At 39.8% G+C, this 17743-nt stretch overlaps 1 protein-coding gene across 1 annotated transcript in view; it reads right to left on the bottom strand.

Moving 5' to 3' along the window:
• Nucleotides 1–40: 40 nt before the first annotated feature.
• The window catches only part of Gbeta5 (guanine nucleotide-binding protein subunit beta-5), a 108744-nt gene continuing 91041 nt past the window's right edge, over nucleotides 41–17743 (bottom strand). Inside the window, exons 9-10 of the mRNA XM_067147382.2 lie at nucleotides 14742–14908; nucleotides 41–113 (exon numbers count right to left, since the gene is read on the bottom strand). Coding sequence (XP_067003483.1) covers nucleotides 102–113; nucleotides 14742–14908 — 179 coding nt within the window. The 3' untranslated portion in view covers nucleotides 41–101. The remainder of the gene's footprint in view (nucleotides 114–14741; nucleotides 14909–17743) is intronic.

Below are 17743 nucleotides of genomic sequence, written 5' to 3'. Positions count from 1 at the left end.
ACCTAACATACTGTGAATCATCAGATGAAACACTGATAAGATAGGTTCAGCAAAAAATGCAAGAAATTTTTGGCATTTATTAGTTAATGACTAGGTCCTGCTTAAGCCCAAACCTGAAACAAGGAGAGTAAGAGATTAGTGACACTAGTAATCAACACAAACTGGAAACATGTTACACTGAGTTAATGCTGTTAAAGTAAATACAAAATATAATACAAGTGCATACAGAGTGATCATGGTGATTATTTTCTTCAGGAAAAGTACAACTACATAACCATCCCCTATTAACCTAAATCAGGAAAAAGAGGAAGAAGTTCAAACCTCTGAAGAAAGGGAAGGGTCATGAAGGACATGAAAATGAAACACTCTCTAGGTTTTACAAACCTAATATCGTATGGGTTGGAAGAGAACTCAAGTTGATTAGGAGAGGTCAGATATGAAGGACAACAGTCAGAATGCTAGCATAAATAAATGGAAGCAATGCCAGCAGACTCTTCTACATGTCCTATGGTCACCACCCAATGTTCCCAATTTGATAGTCTCTCAAAGAGGTACCTAAACAGCAAGTAAAGTAAAGACTAAAAATATCGAGAAAGCATTAATAATTTTAATTCATGATCAAAGCACTTGATGAACCTGGAATACAATAGTTGTACAGAGTACTAAATAAAATTTGGGAAGAAAATGAAGACTCCAGTGACTGGAGGCAAGGAGTGATTATTTCACTATTTAAGAAAGGTGACTGAAAGAAGTGTAACAACTAAAGAGGCGTAACCCTTCTATCTCATAGTCCGGCTCCATGGCTAAATGGTTAGCATGCTGGCCTTTGATCACAGGGGTCTCGAGTTCGATTCCCGGCAGGGCTGGGAATTTTAACCATAATTGGTTAATTTTTATGGCACGAGGGCTGGGTGTGTGTGTTGTCTTCATCATCATTCCATCCTTATCATGACGTGCAGGTCGCCTCCATGTCTAAATGGTTAGCGTGCAGGCCTTTGGTCACAGGGGTCCCAGGTTCGATTCCCGGCAGGGTCGGGAATTTTAACCATCATTGGTTAATTTCGATGGCACGGGGGCTGGGTGTATGTGTCGTCTTCATCATCATTTCATCCTCATCACGACGCGTAGGTCGCCTACAGGAGTCAAATCAAAAGACCTGCATCTGGCGAGCCGAACTTGTCCTCGGACACTCCTGGCACTAAAAAGCCATACGCCATTTCATTTCTATCTCATAGATTAAAAATATATGAGACCATCCTGGAGAGAAAAATCAGAAAAATTGTTGAACCTAAACTTGAGGAAATACAACATGGATTTAGAGTGAACAGATCAACGCTAGACTCAATCTTTTCAACAAGAATGCTCTTTGAAAAATACTGAGACAAGAATAGAATGGTTATAGTTGTATTCTTGGATATTGAGAAGGCACATGATCATGTACCACGTAAGCACATATGGGAACGTTTGAGACATAAAGAAGTGCGAGATGAGATTATAGCTTGAGTAAAACAACTATATCGAGAGACAAAAAATTGTGTGCAGATTCAAGGAGGCAGGTCAAACTGTTTTGAAACCAAGAGCGGAGTCCAACAAGGAAGTTATCTATCACCACTTCTCTTCATTATTATAATGGATGAGGTTATAAAAGCAATGAAAATGAAGGATCAGACAACAAATGCACTTGTATTTGCTGGTGATATTATGCTATGGGGGAGACAGAAGCAGAAGTTTAAGCTAAACTAGATCTTTGGCAAGAAGAATTTGAAAGAATGGAAATGATCATCAGCCGAACTACGTCGGTTTAGTATTGAGTCGAAATCCTGAAGCAGTCCACCTGCAAGTGCAAAATGAAGAAGTAGACATTATCAATAACTTAAAATACTTAGGGAGCTTCGTTTCTTCTGATAATACCATAAACTAAGAAAAAGGCAATAGAATACAAGCTGCATCAAATTTCTACCTCTCCGTTTGTCAATTACTTTGGGATGGCTCATTTCCCCAAGCTTGCAAGCTCAATATATCTTGTACCAATTCTAACATACGAACTGGAAGCAGCAACATTAACTAGATCTGCACAAAGTTGCCTTCAGGCCACTGAAATGAAGTTCCTTCGGTCATGTCTCCAAAAGACAGGAATGAAAGTATTCGGTAACAACTTGGATTGGACAGTAGCCTGTTGGAAACCTTAGAATTAAGCAGATTACAATGGTATGGACATATGAGAAGGATGGCTCCAATTAGGACCCCAAGAGCATACTATGAAAGGAATGTTGTTGGTAAGAGGCCCAGAGGGAGGCCTCGTGATAGTTGGGAAAAGCAAATTTTCAAAGACCTTGCCAAACGTGATGTAAATTGGCAGCAAAAGGTAGAACATCGACTGTGGATGGACAGGACGAACTGGAAGAGGCTCGTAAACACCCGCACCCACCTTGCTGGAGCGGAAAATAGATGATGATGATGATGATGATGATGATGATGATGAGGCTTATGAAGCAAGAGTTGTTAATATTTATTGCTTTTTCCAGTGTGGACCATATCAATTTATCTAGAACAAGCTTTAACCTGCAGCTTTGCACAACTGGAACTTGTTTTAGTGCCCATTTATAGAAGATTGGAATTTGTATGAAAAAGTGCTCAGCGGTTTCTGAGAAATGGTGGAATGTATTCTGAGGCAGATGTGCTTTCAGCTTTTCTGCCATTTCCTGATGATGCCTTAATTTTTATTTCCTTGTCTTTGAAGTACATTCTATTGGGATAACAGAGATTTTCTAGTAAATAATATTTCTACTTCTACGGCTTTTAGAGATGCCGAGGTACCAAAATTTAGTCACGCAAGAGTTCTTTTATATGCCACTAAATCTATCGATATGAGGCTGATGTATTAGAGCACCTTCAAATACCAACGAAGTGAACCAGAATCAAACCTGCCAAGTTGAGATCAGAAGGATAGCGCCTCACACGCCAGAGCCACTCAGCCTGGCAACAGAGATTTTCTTTTCAGCACGCTATTCATGATGATGATTATCTTTCTGGACAGGTTATATTGCGTGACCTCACGGAATGTGACGATTGTGTGTTTCCGCCTTTGAACAGGATGTCACTCCAGTAGACATATTTAGTTCAGAAGCAATTAGCAAACAAGGAATTCCATGTTATCTCTCGCGCAGTTCATTCTTGACAGGTCCAGTTACAGCTCCCTTCCCCTTTCACTACCAACAAATTTCAACCGACTGGTCACACTTTTAGTACTGCAGTGAACCCCATCATGCTAAAAGTGAAGTGCAGTGAAGGTGTAAAATTAAGAAATTATGTGAAAGAGTTCGGTGAAGAGATTTTCAGTACCGATGGAACAATTCCTTTTTGTAAAGTTTGTGAAGGTAAGGTAGCGGCGGTAAAGTGATTTCATGTGCAACAGCGCTGCGCTATGGTTAAGCATAAAAACTGCGTGAATCATAAGTATTCTGAACATAGCAGGCAAGCTCTTTTGTTTGGTTCAGCGTAGACTGTCCGGGTGACATATACAGTATTTACTTCATTCTCCCAGTACAGTTTGTCTGTGTCAGTTACGGGAAGATGGATTGGTGGATTTTAATGAAACTTGGTATTTCAGTTTGAAATAAGGTTGAATATGATCTTACCTATATATGTTGTAAAAAAAAAAAAAGTTTCTGCAGGAGGGGGTGTTTCAGAAGGGGCCTAAAGCATAAAATTCTATGTATTTTTTTAATGTGATATTTTGTTTTATACCTTCTTCCGATACAGCAAAACCAAGGGAAATATCAGTGGCAGTCAAGTGAAATTTTAAGTACAAGAGCTGGTAACTAACTCTATAGGTTGTAAGGAGACTTGCTATGAAGACCGTTCTGGAAATTTTTCTTATTTTTTTATTGTTTAAGGTGCTGGCTGAGTGGCTCAGATGGCTGAAGCACTGGCCTTCTGATCCCAACTTAGCAGGATTGATTCTGGCTTAGTCCAGTGGTATTTGAAGGTGCTCAAATACGTCAGCTTCATGTCGGTAGATTTACTGGTACATATAAGAACTCCTGCAGGACAAAATTCCGGCACTTTGGCGTCTCTGAAAACCCTCAAAAGTAATTAGTGGGACGTAAGAAACAATAAAATTATTTAATAATTATTAGTGCTTTTAAGGCTTTGTACATCTGTCAGTATTCTTTGAATATTACCCCAATTTTTTGTTTTCTTTTATATGGGAAGGAAGAGATCAAATCAAGATCAGCAATAATGAAAACAAAACATATGAAAGTGCAAAGCACCACAGGGAGTAAGGAAGTGAGTACGTCACAACAAGCTGCTGACGGGGAGGCATGCCCACTAATGTGCCTCAAAATATGGGGGAAAGTATGAAGGGTGGACAAAAGTGTAATCATGCACATCTAAGTGATTGTCCCGTCAACGACGGATACTACAGCTATTATTTATATATATTAAGTGTAATCTGCATTAGTAACCTACATATTAAGTGGATTCTTCAAATTTACTCTATTAATGGTGTTGGCAGGATCATTCTTTAGCACCTTATACATGGGATCACTGCGTTCTTCAATTTTGTTGTTATAATCAATGGTGTTCATAACTACTGTAGCACCGGGCGAGTTGGCCATGCGGTTAGGAGCGTGCAGCTGTGAGCTTGCATCCAGGAGATAGTGGGTTCGAATCCCAGTGTCGGCAGCCCTGAAGATGGTTTTCCATGGTTTCCCATTTTCACACCAGGCAAATGCTGGGGCTGTACCTTAATAAGAATTAGAAAGATGTTTTTGAAGACTTTCGTCGGGAGCTTGGTACTGTATGAAAGTGAAACATGGACGATAACTAGCTCAGAAAGAAAGAGAATAGATTGAATCACGAAGGAAGGGATACTGAATCAAATCAGTGAAAGGAGATCAATTTGGCTAAATTTGACCAGAAGAAGAGATAGAATGATAGGACACATTTTAAGACACCCAGGACCTGTTGCGTTGGTTTTATAGGGAAGTGTAGGTGGTAATAACGGTAGGGGGTAGACCAATATACGAATATGACAAGCTGACTAAAGCAGATGTAGGATGCAGTAGTTACATAGAAATGAAAAAGCACAGGCAAATACCAGGGCTGTATCTTAATTAAGGCCACAGTGTTGTATGTTCGGCACTCCCTTCTCGCTCCGTCAGCCAGCTGCACGCGCGCCTGTGTATCATTCTGCTAGCTTCGACGCGCAGCCCTCAGTGCGCGTGCCTGACCATCGAGTGTACTATAAATAGGAGCTCCCTGCCTGCTCAATGGCCCACTTGCCCCGGTGTCCAGCTCCAGAATACACCCTACGTCGAGCACGGAGGCTACTCCTCTTGAAAATGTGCTTCGACCAGGTGGACTGAATTTCTGGCAGTACGAGGTTTCACCTCTGGTCACCGCTCCCTTACCTGTTTCCACTGCCTATGTTCCGTAATTCTTTTACAAGCCATTTTCATTCCCTAATTTATGCAAGCTCCCTTAGTTTCGCTAGGTGGAATTTCTTCAATCAATTGAACTTGCTTTTTAGGAATTCAGGCACTTCAACAAACAAGGACTCTCAAAGACATTTATGTTAGTGTGCCAGATAGTTCTCGACTATCAACGTGTCAATTCACAAAGACTATCTTTTCAAGATAGAAGTGTATATAAAGACTGTAAACCTGTACATATTGTATAAAGACAGACTTTTCTCAAGATTCAATATTCCTTTTTGCTTCAAAATAAATTTCAGTTATTTGTGTAAATATCATAAAGTGAAGCAATAAAAGTGTGTTTTGTAAACTTCAACCTTGGTTACAACACAACTCTATGGCGACGAGGTAAAAAAGCAACAACCTACAATTCTTCGACCCCAGTTGCCAACTCTATGGCGACGAGGTAAAAAGCAACAAACTACACGTCATCAGCCCCAATCGCCAACTCTATAGCGACGAGGTAAACACGACACTACAATTCAACAGGCCCAGTTGTCAACTCTACGGCGACGTGCTAAACAACAACGACACTCCTGCCAGTTCTGACACACAGCTTACCTTACTCATTCTTGCACGCATCTCGCAATGGCTACTGCGGAACAACTTGCTACGGTCTTCCAAGCCTTACAGCAGCAACAACAACAGTTTATGCAACAACAACAGGCAGCATTACTTCAGGCTATTCAAGCTATTTCTGTCTCTACACAGCCATCAGCTATTCCTCCGTTCTCTGCTTTTGATCCAGCTAAGGAAGAATGGTCAGTTTATTTAGCCCGTTTACAACAGCATTTCATCTGCCATTCTGTCACAGATGATCAACGCCGCCGCGCACTATTTCTTAGTTCGGTTGGCAATGCTACGTGTGAATTACTACGTAAATTAAGTCCGGAAGAACATTTATCTGAGGTACCCTTCACGCAGCTCTTGGCCCGTCTCACGGAACACTATGCCAAAGCTCCTCACATAGTGGCTGCTCGCTATAAATTTTTTCAGTGCAGAAAGCAACCCCATCAGACACATACTGAATGGATAACTGAATTGCGTGGTCTAGCTAAACCCTGCCAGTTCATCTGCTCCAAGGACGGTTGTGGTTCATCCTACACTGATTCTCTCATTCGGGACATGATAATTTTACATACTCCTGAAGACAAAATACGTTTTGACGCTGTCAAGCAGAGTAACCCTTCTTTAGAAGACGTCCAGCGTATTGCTACGGTTTATGAGCTTACTACCAAGACTGCCGCAGCCATAGCTTCTCCACACGAAGTTGCACAAGTCTCGCCTCAGGCCCGCAAGTCCTCTGCTACAGTGAACCGTACGGATAAGGCGCTCTCCACCAAGCATTCTCGCCAGGTTCCCTCTCGTAATGCTACACGGAAGCCCAATTCTAAGAGCACCTCGAAACTCCTGCCTTCCTGCCGAGGTTGTTTCAAGCATCATGAACGTCGTGACTGTCGTTTTTTCAAAGCTACTTGTGAACGATGTAATAAACTTGGACACATTAAGACTGTCTGTCAAAGTTCGCTCCGCCCTGCTAAGACTACTGCAGCACGCCGGAAGCATATACAGCCCCGCCAAGACATGGAAGTTGATCAGATCAATCTTATTCTTCCCACAAAGGATTCTCACAAAATCATCATTCCTCTCTCATTCTCTGATCGATCTGTCGATTTTCAATTAGACACTGGATCTCCTGTCTCTATTATTAACCTGACTACCTACCACAACTTAGGTTCACCTTCATGCTCTCCAGCTGACATCCAGCTCGTGACATTTAACAAGAAGAAAATTGACATCAAAGGTCAAATCAAGCTTCAGGCTAGTTATAAAGGAATTCAGAAGGCCATTCCTCTTCTCGTAGTTAACAACTACACTGCATCCAACATTATGGGCATGGATCTATTTAACTTATTTGGTTTCCAGATACATGACAACATTAACGTCGTATCTACATTGCATCCTACTTCTGACGTTACCGCTCTCCTAGCGCAGTTTCCTGAAGTCTTCGACTCTCAGCTCGGAACAGCCAAAGACTATACAGCTCACATACAGCTGAAATCCGGAGCTAAGCCTCGCTTCCTCAAAGCTCGTCCAGTACCCCTAGCACTTCAAGACCAGGTCACGAAAGAATTAGAAAGATGGATACAAACTGGAATTGTTGTACCAGTTACTTCTAGTCAATGGGCTACTCCACTCGTGGTAATCAAGAAACCTGATGGTAATGTTCGACTTTGTGGCGATTTTCGATCTACAGTCAACGCACAACTCGACACAGATATCTTTCCTATTCCACGTCCAGAAGACTTATTCCGTCGTCTCTCTGGTGGACAATTCTTCTCTCGAGTTGATCTTAAAGAAGCATATCTCCAGCTACTTTTAGACGAAGAATCTAAGAAATTTCTCACACTCAACACTCCTCTCGGACTGCTCCAGCTCCAACGGCTCCCATTCGGTGTTTCATCCTCAGCGGCTATTTTTCAGCGCTATTTGGCTCAACTCACCGCCTCCATTCCCGGTTGTGCTAACTACCTGGATGATATTATTGTTACTGGAAAAGATCATCAGGAACATCTAACCAATCTACGCCTCCTTCTCCAGAAATTGAAAGACAATGGCCTACGAGCGAATCTCGCTAAATGTACCTTCTTTCAACCTCAAGTTCACTACCTAGGACATATACTTGATAAGAATGGAATTCGTCCTAGTACACAGAATGTCTCAGCGATAGTAAACATGCCAGCACCTCAGAACCTCAAGCAGCTTCAGTCCTTCATAGGCAAAGCGAACTATTATAATAAGTTCATTCCACGCTTCGCTACAGTGGCAGCTCCATTAAACGCTCTACGTAAAAAAGGTGTTAAGTTTCAGTGGACTCCGCAATGCCAACAGGCATGGAAAACAATCAACAACGCCTTAATTCAAGCTATACAACTCACTCATTTTCAGCCCGACAAGATCATCACGCTAGCTACTGACGCTTCAGACTACGGTGTCGGTGCCGTTCTCTCCCAGAAGGATCGTCATGGACAAGAACGCCCCATCGCCTTCGCTTCGAAAACACTTAATGACCATCAACGTCGATACTCACAGATAGAGAAAGAAGCTTTAGCCATCATCTTTGGTATTCGCCGTTTCAATGAATATCTCTATGGCAACCATTTCCTGATCATTACCGATCATAAGCCTCTCGTACACTTATTCCATCCTGGTAATAAGATCCCAGAGAATTCCCTCAGAAAGCTTCAAAGATGGTCCATGTTCCTTTCTGATTATTCCTATCAGATTGTATATCGAGCCACATCCCAGCATTGTAATGCTGATGCCCTATCCCGCTTACCCGTTGGTCCTGATACTGCCTTCGATTCTCAAGAATCTGAATGTCTTCAGTTGGACATAGAACTTGAAGATACTGTATCCAGTTTTCCTATTGATGCTACCTGCATAGCTAAAGCTACGGATAAGGACAGTACACTTGCTACTGTACGTACTTACATCCGCAACGGTTGGCCTCTTCAGACCACACTTCCTGCCCACCTGGCACCTTATCATCGTATGCAGCATCGTCTCACGACTCGTGCCGGAGTTGTATTACTAGAAGCAGGCACCATCTTCCGAGTGGTTATCCCACTTAGCCTACAGAAACAAGTTCTCGGATTATTACACCAAAGCCATTGGGGTATCTCCAGAACAAAGCAACTCGCCCGTCAACACTGCTACTGGCCCGGTATTGATGCCGCCATCGAAAAGCTAATACGTCATTGTGAGCAATGTCAAACGAATCAGAACGCCCCGTCTTCTGATCTTGCTTCATGGCCTCCTGCTACTACTCCATGGGAACGAGTTCACATCGATTTCGCAGGTCCTTTCCTCAATTCCATGTGGTTAATAGTCATCGATTCACTGTCAAACTTTCCATATGTAGTGGATATGCATTCGACTACTACCACCGAAGCTACCATTCGTGCTCTCCAGAAAATCTTTACTACAGAAGGTTTACCGCAAGTACTCATTTCGGACAACGGACCTCAATTTACAGCTACTGCTTTTCAGAACTTTTGTACACATAATGGCATTCGTCATATCCTAGCACCACCTTTTCACCCTCAATCTAATGGTGAAGCTGAACGCTTCGTACAAACATTTAAAAGAAGTATGAAGAAAGCTGTCTCTTCAGGCTTAACTAAGGACCAAGCCTTGCTCCAACTCTTAAACAACTACAGAACTCTACCCGGCGCTGATAATGTCACTCCTGCTCAGAAGCTTCATGGACGACCTCACAGAACTTTACTTTCTCTGTTACAGCCTCTTCCGGCCCAGCATAAGACATCACCAACGAAGTTCTCCCTCAACGCCAAGGTCTACACCAGGACATTCAAATCCAACCCACTCTGGATACCTGGAGTCATCTGCAGATCTTTGGGTCATCGTCTATACGAGATACAGACTACGGAGAAACGTATCTGCCGCCATCAAGATCAGATACGTCTGCGCTACCGCCCCTGTCCAGCTATTGATGCTATTGCTAAACCTGATAAATCTATTGCTGAACGCGCTTTAGATCATTTAATAACAATGGGTTCCTTTCAGGACGAGACAGCGCCGCTCCGCCCAGTTCCAGCTCCGGACAATACAACAGAGAAATCAGCAGCTCCGCCCCAGCATCGCAGTCGCCGCCAGCGCCGCCGCCGTTTCACGCCGTACCGGCGTATTTAGGAGGGGAGGGTGTTGTATGTCCGGCACTCCCTTCTCGCTCCGTCAGCCAGCTGCACGCGCGCCTGTGTATCATTCTGCTAGCTTCGACGCGCAGCCCTCAGTGCGCGTGCCTGACCATCGAGTGTACTATAAATAGGAGCTCCCTGCCTGCTCAATGGCCCACTTGCCCCGGTGTCCAGCTCCAGAATACACCCTACGTCGAGCACGGAGGCTACTCCTCTTGAAAATGTGCTTCGACCAGGTGGACTGAATTTCTGGCAGTACGAGGTTTCACCTCTGGTCACCGCTCCCTTACCTGTTTCCACTGCCTATGTTCCGTAATTCTTTTACAAGCCATTTTCATTCCCTAATTTATGCAAGCTCCCTTAGTTTCGCTAGGTGGAATTTCTTCAATCAATTGAACTTGCTTTTTAGGAATTCAGGCACTTCAACAAACAAGGACTCTCAAAGACATTTATGTTAGTGTGCCAGATAGTTCTCGACTATCAACGTGTCAATTCACAAAGACTATCTTTTCAAGATAGAAGTGTATATAAAGACTGTAAACCTGTACATATTGTATAAAGACAGACTTTTCTCAAGATTCAATATTCCTTTTTGCTTCAAAATAAATTTCAGTTATTTGTGTAAATATCATAAAGTGAAGCAATAAAAGTGTGTTTTGTAAACTTCAACCTTGGTTACAACACACAGTCCCTTCCTTTCTACTCCTAACACTATCCTACCCCATCTTCACCATAAGACCTACAGTATCTGTGTCGGTGCAACGTAAATTTGATTGTAAAAGAAAGAAAAGAAAGCAATAAGAATGAAAACAGTTAATGGCAATTTTCACCCCATAATAACTAGACTCATGATAGAAAGACCCTGTTAGAAATGTAGTTATTCCAGAGCCTCCACAGTCAAGGAGAAATACGTTGAAGACTTAATCATGAAGGGTAGCCAGTCATTGCTAATTTCTATATGCACGATTTTGAAGAGCACTGACTTCAATCTTACACACTCAAGCCTTCCACCTGGCTGAGATATGTTGATGACAAGTCTGTTATCTGGCCCCATGGTGAACAGGAATTATTCATATTTTTGGATCACTTGAACAGCCTACATCCAAACATTAAATTTGCCATAGAGACTGAGGATGGAGAAAGTTTGCCATTCTATGATGTTTTGGTTTCTAGGAAATCTGATGGAACTTCAGGTCATTCGGGGTTACCATAAACCCACCCATACAAATACAGTGGACATTCTCATAGGCCCTCTCACGAACATCCTTGACAAAAGTGTGCTGTGCTTAACACCCTTATCAGCCAAGTAAGGGAGGTTTGTGTGGAGGATAAGTTAAATGGTGAACTTGGATTCCTAATCAGAACATTCCTGAACAATAGCTATTCAATGAAGCAGATTGACAAAGTGCTATATCCTAAGCCAAAAGACAAAGGGTGACGTGATACTCCGCCTTTGAGTCTGACCATTTTGCCACACGTACAATCTGTCACGGATAGGGTTGGCAATGAACTGTAGCGTTATTTATATACTGACAGCAAATTAATGCCACATTGTTTGTGGAATGGAAAGACTTGAAACTGTTTTCACCCAGACTGCCGCATGTACATTTTATCTCCACTGAGAGTAACGTAACATGTAGTGGACTTGACTGCCATCTAACGGCACGAACATAAACTGTGAGCTTGTCTGCGAGCCCGTAGCTCTGTGTGTGTGCTACTGACCGGAGCGAGTCTTGCCTCCAGGCAGTAACTTGTTCGCCATTTAAGTGTGTGGACATGACATAAGAGTGTAATGGCTGCCAGAACCTATAACGGCCAAGCCATGGCCATGACTCTTGATACAGGCTGAACGGCCTGTTTTCTATTCTTACAGCGTCTCTATGCACTCAGATAATATTGTTTTTAAATGTAGCTACACCATGGAATCTCCAGTACTTCGGTAAGGACTTTTGGGTTCTCCAAGATTCTTCATCCTACGTGAGTATTCTAAATTAAATTTTCGACTTGGAAGAAACAGGCTCAACTTCAAAACTACTATGTGTGTCCTGATCTAATACTAGAAAATAATGTAATACAAAATGAATGTGTTTGAAGTGTATTTTATAATTGGTGTGTGCTTTGTTGGATAAATATGTGAAATTATTCAAACTTAAAATTCATAGCCTGTGTTATGGCATTCCAAATTGTTTGTGTTCTGCTGGAAATTACTACTGTAGTTATCCACATGGATGTGATCATCATATAGAAAGTGCCACAGGGAACGCTTGTTGGTTTCATTTAATCGTATTTATATTATTATCATTACTTTACCTTCCTCAACTTGCGTGTTTTCTTTCTGCACTTAATTTATAACAAGTGGTGCACTTGCTTTGGGTGACAAAATTATTATTTTTCTCATAAGTATGATGTACGATTTTAGTATGTAATTTGGGGTAACTGTTGTAATCAATTCTGAGGGAAATATTACGAAGTTTGAATTGTTGTTGCTTTAATTATTGTTGAATTATGCTCGCTTGGGATCCTTATCTTTATGGTGATCTTTATCTCATCTCAGCTTCTGCCCATTGTGTATTGTTGTTAAATTGTCAGTTTGAAGGATTGTTTGTTTGTGTTTGGGCGTGTCAACTGTTGTAATGTAAACTTCGAAAGTAATCACTTTGAGTTTTAACTTGGTGGTTATGTGAGAAGTGCTTCAGTTTTGATGAAGCTGTTTTTCTGTGATGTGACTTCTCGATAACTTTTACAAATTTTTTTTGGGAATTTCATTCATTTTGAGAAACTCAAAAGGGCTGTTCAGATTATAAAGACCCAGTGTAAATTAAACACCATGTAGGCTACACACATTGTTTTTTTTTTCTTTGCTATTTGCTTTACATCACACTGACACAGATAGGTCTTATGGCGAAGATGAGATAGGAAAGGCCTAGGAATTGGAAGGAAGTGGCCGTGGCCTTAATTAAGGTACAGGTACAGCTCGAACCCACTATCTCCCGAGTACTGGATACTGGCCGAACTTAAGCAACTGCAGCTATTGAGCTCGGTATACATATTTAACTGTGAAATATTTGTGTTTACAAAATATTCTTACTGGTAACTTAAGGGTAACTTAATTCAATGTTATGGAGACCTCAAATTCATTATAAGACTCTATGAGAGTAAAATAAAATGGTACCGATATTTCAGTAAGAGAAAAGGTTCATGATTACCTACAGAGAATGCTTGTCAATTCTGAGTTTGTGTTTTCTTGAATACCCACTTAATTATTATTTATTTCTTGAGTCATTTATTTTTTTAAGTACATGCTGTGGCATAAATTGTCACTGTGGATGCCTCAGTTTAAAATATTTCATATTTTATTCCGGTAAATTTATTTATATTTTAATTATTGATTTTCATTTATTTGAACTTATTTAATTTTTGGGTCCTTAAATTAGAATTTCAAAAATTATCGGAGAGTGTCAATGGATGTGGTTTAATGTAGAATTGATCATTTATGGCAGCAAACTCTTGTTTTTCCCACCTCTTTATCTTTTTATGCGAGTGAGCTTCTGCATGTCTTCCACATGGAGATGGAATTTTTTGAATAATTTAAGGTAAGTGTTCTGTGTAAACATATATATATATTTTTCCTTTATGACATGTCATGTTTTGTTTGTGTCCTTCTCCAATCTTTGTTTACTCTTGATGCTGCCACTTGACCGACAATAATAGGGATGTGTAGCCCAAATGTTGGTAATACTGTAACGTGACCGTGGTGGCATGTGTCGTTTGAATTCTCAGAAGGCACAATATCAAGACCATCTTACAGCCTAATATCATCATAGGCACTGGCTTGCAATCTGTTGAAGATCCTATTAGTTTAAACTGTGTTGCAATATTATGATTCCTTGTTCCTGTGGATCGTTTATATAGGACTAACATGTAGGCAGGTAGCAATGAGCGTTAAGGAACATCGCAGACACTTACGTCTTTGCCAGCCAGAGAAGTCTGCTGTGCCAGAGCATGCCATACATAATGCCCATCAAATAATTTTCGATGCAACATCTGTCATTTATACGGAGGAATGTTTTATGCCTAGAATCATTTGTGAGCTGATATAAATTGCTAAACACCCAAATAATTTTAACAAAGGGGACAGCTGTATACTGAATATATATATGCTACCTTCCATATTTAAGTCTTCAACATTTTTCTCCTTGACTCTGGAGGCCCTGGAATGAACTACATTTCTAATAGGGTCTTTCTATCTTGAGACTAGTGACAATAAAGTGACAATTGCCATTAACTGTTTTCATTCTTATTGCTCTGAAGATGATCTTGGTTCTTGTATTGCTCTACCAAAAGAAAATAAGTTATAACAAGCTTACAATTCAAGACAAGCAAGGGTTGACTGTTATTTTACGCAGAGACAAGAACTTGGTCTATAGAATTTCCAGTCTCCTGTTGAGTAAAATGAACTCAGATTCCTATCCAATTACTGCACATAATCCATATATACTATCATGATAAAGGAAAAAAAAAAAAACCTTGGTCCACTTACTCTCAGAGTATAGTCCCAGCTTCCAGTGGAGAGAGCAGTTCCATCAGGTGAAACTTGTAGACATGATACTCTATTCTCATGACCATAGAGAAGACTAACACGAACACACTTCAGGGAGTCCCACACATTTACGGTATAATCATTGTAACCAGCAAATAATAGACGTCCTGGAATAGCAATAAAGAATAGTACTAATCAGACATTACTGTATTAAAAAGGAAAGAAGGTATGAATTTCAAATTTTATCACAAATCTTTGTTATTATTAAAAGGAACACACAAAAACAAATAAGATAATATTACTTTTAAGTTCATTCTCCGAGTTGGAATGTGTTGTTGTTTTATGTACCGGTATCTTATCGCATGTTGTCAACGTTTCAAATACAAAGCAATATTCTTTATCAGTTGAGTTCAGCTGTCTAGGAAGGCTGATTACCATAGATCAAGAAGGGGTACATTAGTTGCCCTGAAAAAGAATATTACGATGTATTCAAGATGTTGGCAACATGTACAAGGTACATAAAACAACACAGTCCAACCTGGAAAACAAACTTGCAATAATAGTCATTTAACAGACGGTGAAGCTTCACATGTATTTACACAAATAATATCCGCCACCAAATAATCCCGCACCCTAAATTTAGGAAGCCTGATTTTGAAAAAAAAAAAAAAACGCCAACATTGACGCAAACAAAACCCGCACCCCAATTTCATGCCCCAAATTTTTTTTTAAAATATGCGGTTAGTATTCGCTTAAATACGGTATTTCAGTTTCCAAATAACACAACTTCAGTATGCTATATACAGTAGTTGAAAATAAAAGTACAGGATTAAATGAAGAATGACTACCAAAAACACATCAAGAGTCAATGATATACTAGCTACTTAACAACTATTGTCATCAAAAACACATCTGACAGAGGATTAATATAAAAATAAAAAATGAACACAGCACAATTTAAATTCCTATTCAGTGTATTTGTGTGAATGTAGATTGCTTGGCAATGTTGGATATTATTGTTTTTCAACACAGAAATTTCAATATTTTCAGTTTTTCAACACAATGCCCAATCCTCAGTTTTTGTTCTCTTTAGTTTCACAGACAAAAAAAACAATAATAACATATTCAAACTAAACATATACCAGTAGTGTATACATAATTTTACTTTACAAAGAAAAAATTGAACATTTACACCATGAAAGAAAACTTATGCAACTGACTAACCAGCCATAGTGCCCTTACATTGTCTACACTTAACTGCCTGGAAGATCTTGGAGTGAATGACTTTCAACCCTTTCACAGAGAATGAGTGACAAAATGGCTATATCAGAGGTTCCTTTCTCCACAGTTTAAAATTAGTCACACATGAAGTACTAATGGTTCATGGTATGGGTTACTGTAGTCACGTCCAAGTTCGTGAACCATAAGTAACAGCTGAGAGGTCAAGTAAGTGGTCCTGACAGTCGAGATACCAGTTTCTATGGAATAGGAGTGGGTATACACAATTATAAAGATGGGAACCTTCCACCTTATCAATACTTTATTTTGTATTATTAACATACAAGACCGGTTTCAACCTTCTTTGAGGCCATCCTCAGCTGGTCTTATAGTCTAATATTGACATAACATATAATTACAAAACATCACTAAATCTAGTAAAGAATGTCAAATGAAGGGTCAGGGGAAAAAAGCAGGAGAGTCAATATTTGTACAACTTGAGAAAAAGCAACTTTTGTGCTTGAATTCCCTATTTCTTTCCCCTAACAGCGAAACTTTGAGTGCTAATTTCTCCTGACTTGCCTGCTTTTTTTTTTTTTCCATTTCCGACCTCTCAATAGATGCGCATGATCACTCTGAAGCGGACTGTAACAATATCTCAATTTCAATGAAAAAGTGACTTGCCTGGTTTTTTTCCCCGACCCTTCAAATGATATGGATAGTAGTGTTATAATGTTAATATATTACAAAAGATCTAACAATCGAGCAACACCACAACTTAGTATCATATGATATAACAAATATGTACCCTAATATACCTATACACACACACAAAAAAATAGAAAGCAACTTAAAAAATCACAGTAACTTAAGCATTCTCGAAATAGAAGAATTTATAAACTTACTTGAATTTGCTATTAATAATTTCATGGCACCATTTATCAACAACAAAGTCTACCCATGGGATCCCCAGCATCAGGCATACTAGCCAAGATTTATATAGATCATCTAGAGTATCAAGAAATGAACAAAATTGACAACATTTTTTTCTGGTGCACATTCATAGACGACATTTTTGTTATTCTAGACAATAGATTCGCAAATGAAATTAATTTATTAGAACAACTAAATAAAATAGACCCACACATAAAATTCACAATGGAAATAGAAAATGATCACACTATAAATTATTTAGACATATCTATAACTAGGCACGAAAATCACCTACCATATAAAATATATAGAAAACCTACACAAACATCCAACACAATACAAATAGATTCTACCCACCCTAACACCCACAAAAAAGCAGCATATCACAGCATGATATTCAAAGCATTCAATATACCTCTATCACAGGAAGAACTGAAAAAAAGAACTAAACCTGATCCACGAAATAGCCAAACAAAATGGATACAAACCCAAATCAAAACTAACCAGAGCCAACAAATCCAAGAACGATTATGTGCTCTTCACTTTCAATAACACCCACATCTATCCCATAACCAACATTTTTCAAAGACGCAACCCAAAAATAGTCTACAAAACCACACATAACAACGCCAAGATTTTACATAATACTAAATCCATCAATGATAACAATAAACATAGTCATTCAGGAGTGTATCGAATGAAATGTGTGCAATTGCAAAGCCAGTTATGTCGGGCGTACTGGAAGAAATTTTCAAATCCGCTACAATGAACATATTAATACTATAAAACATAATCACTTTTCATCAACAGGCCAACATATTACGGATTATAAACATAAATTTACCGGTATT

The sequence above is a fragment of the Anabrus simplex genome, chromosome 5 (assembly GCF_040414725.1).
Source record: "Anabrus simplex isolate iqAnaSimp1 chromosome 5, ASM4041472v1, whole genome shotgun sequence".
Lineage (NCBI taxonomy): Eukaryota > Metazoa > Arthropoda > Insecta > Orthoptera > Tettigoniidae > Anabrus > Anabrus simplex.
This window is presented reverse-complemented; position numbering and strand designations above follow the sequence as displayed.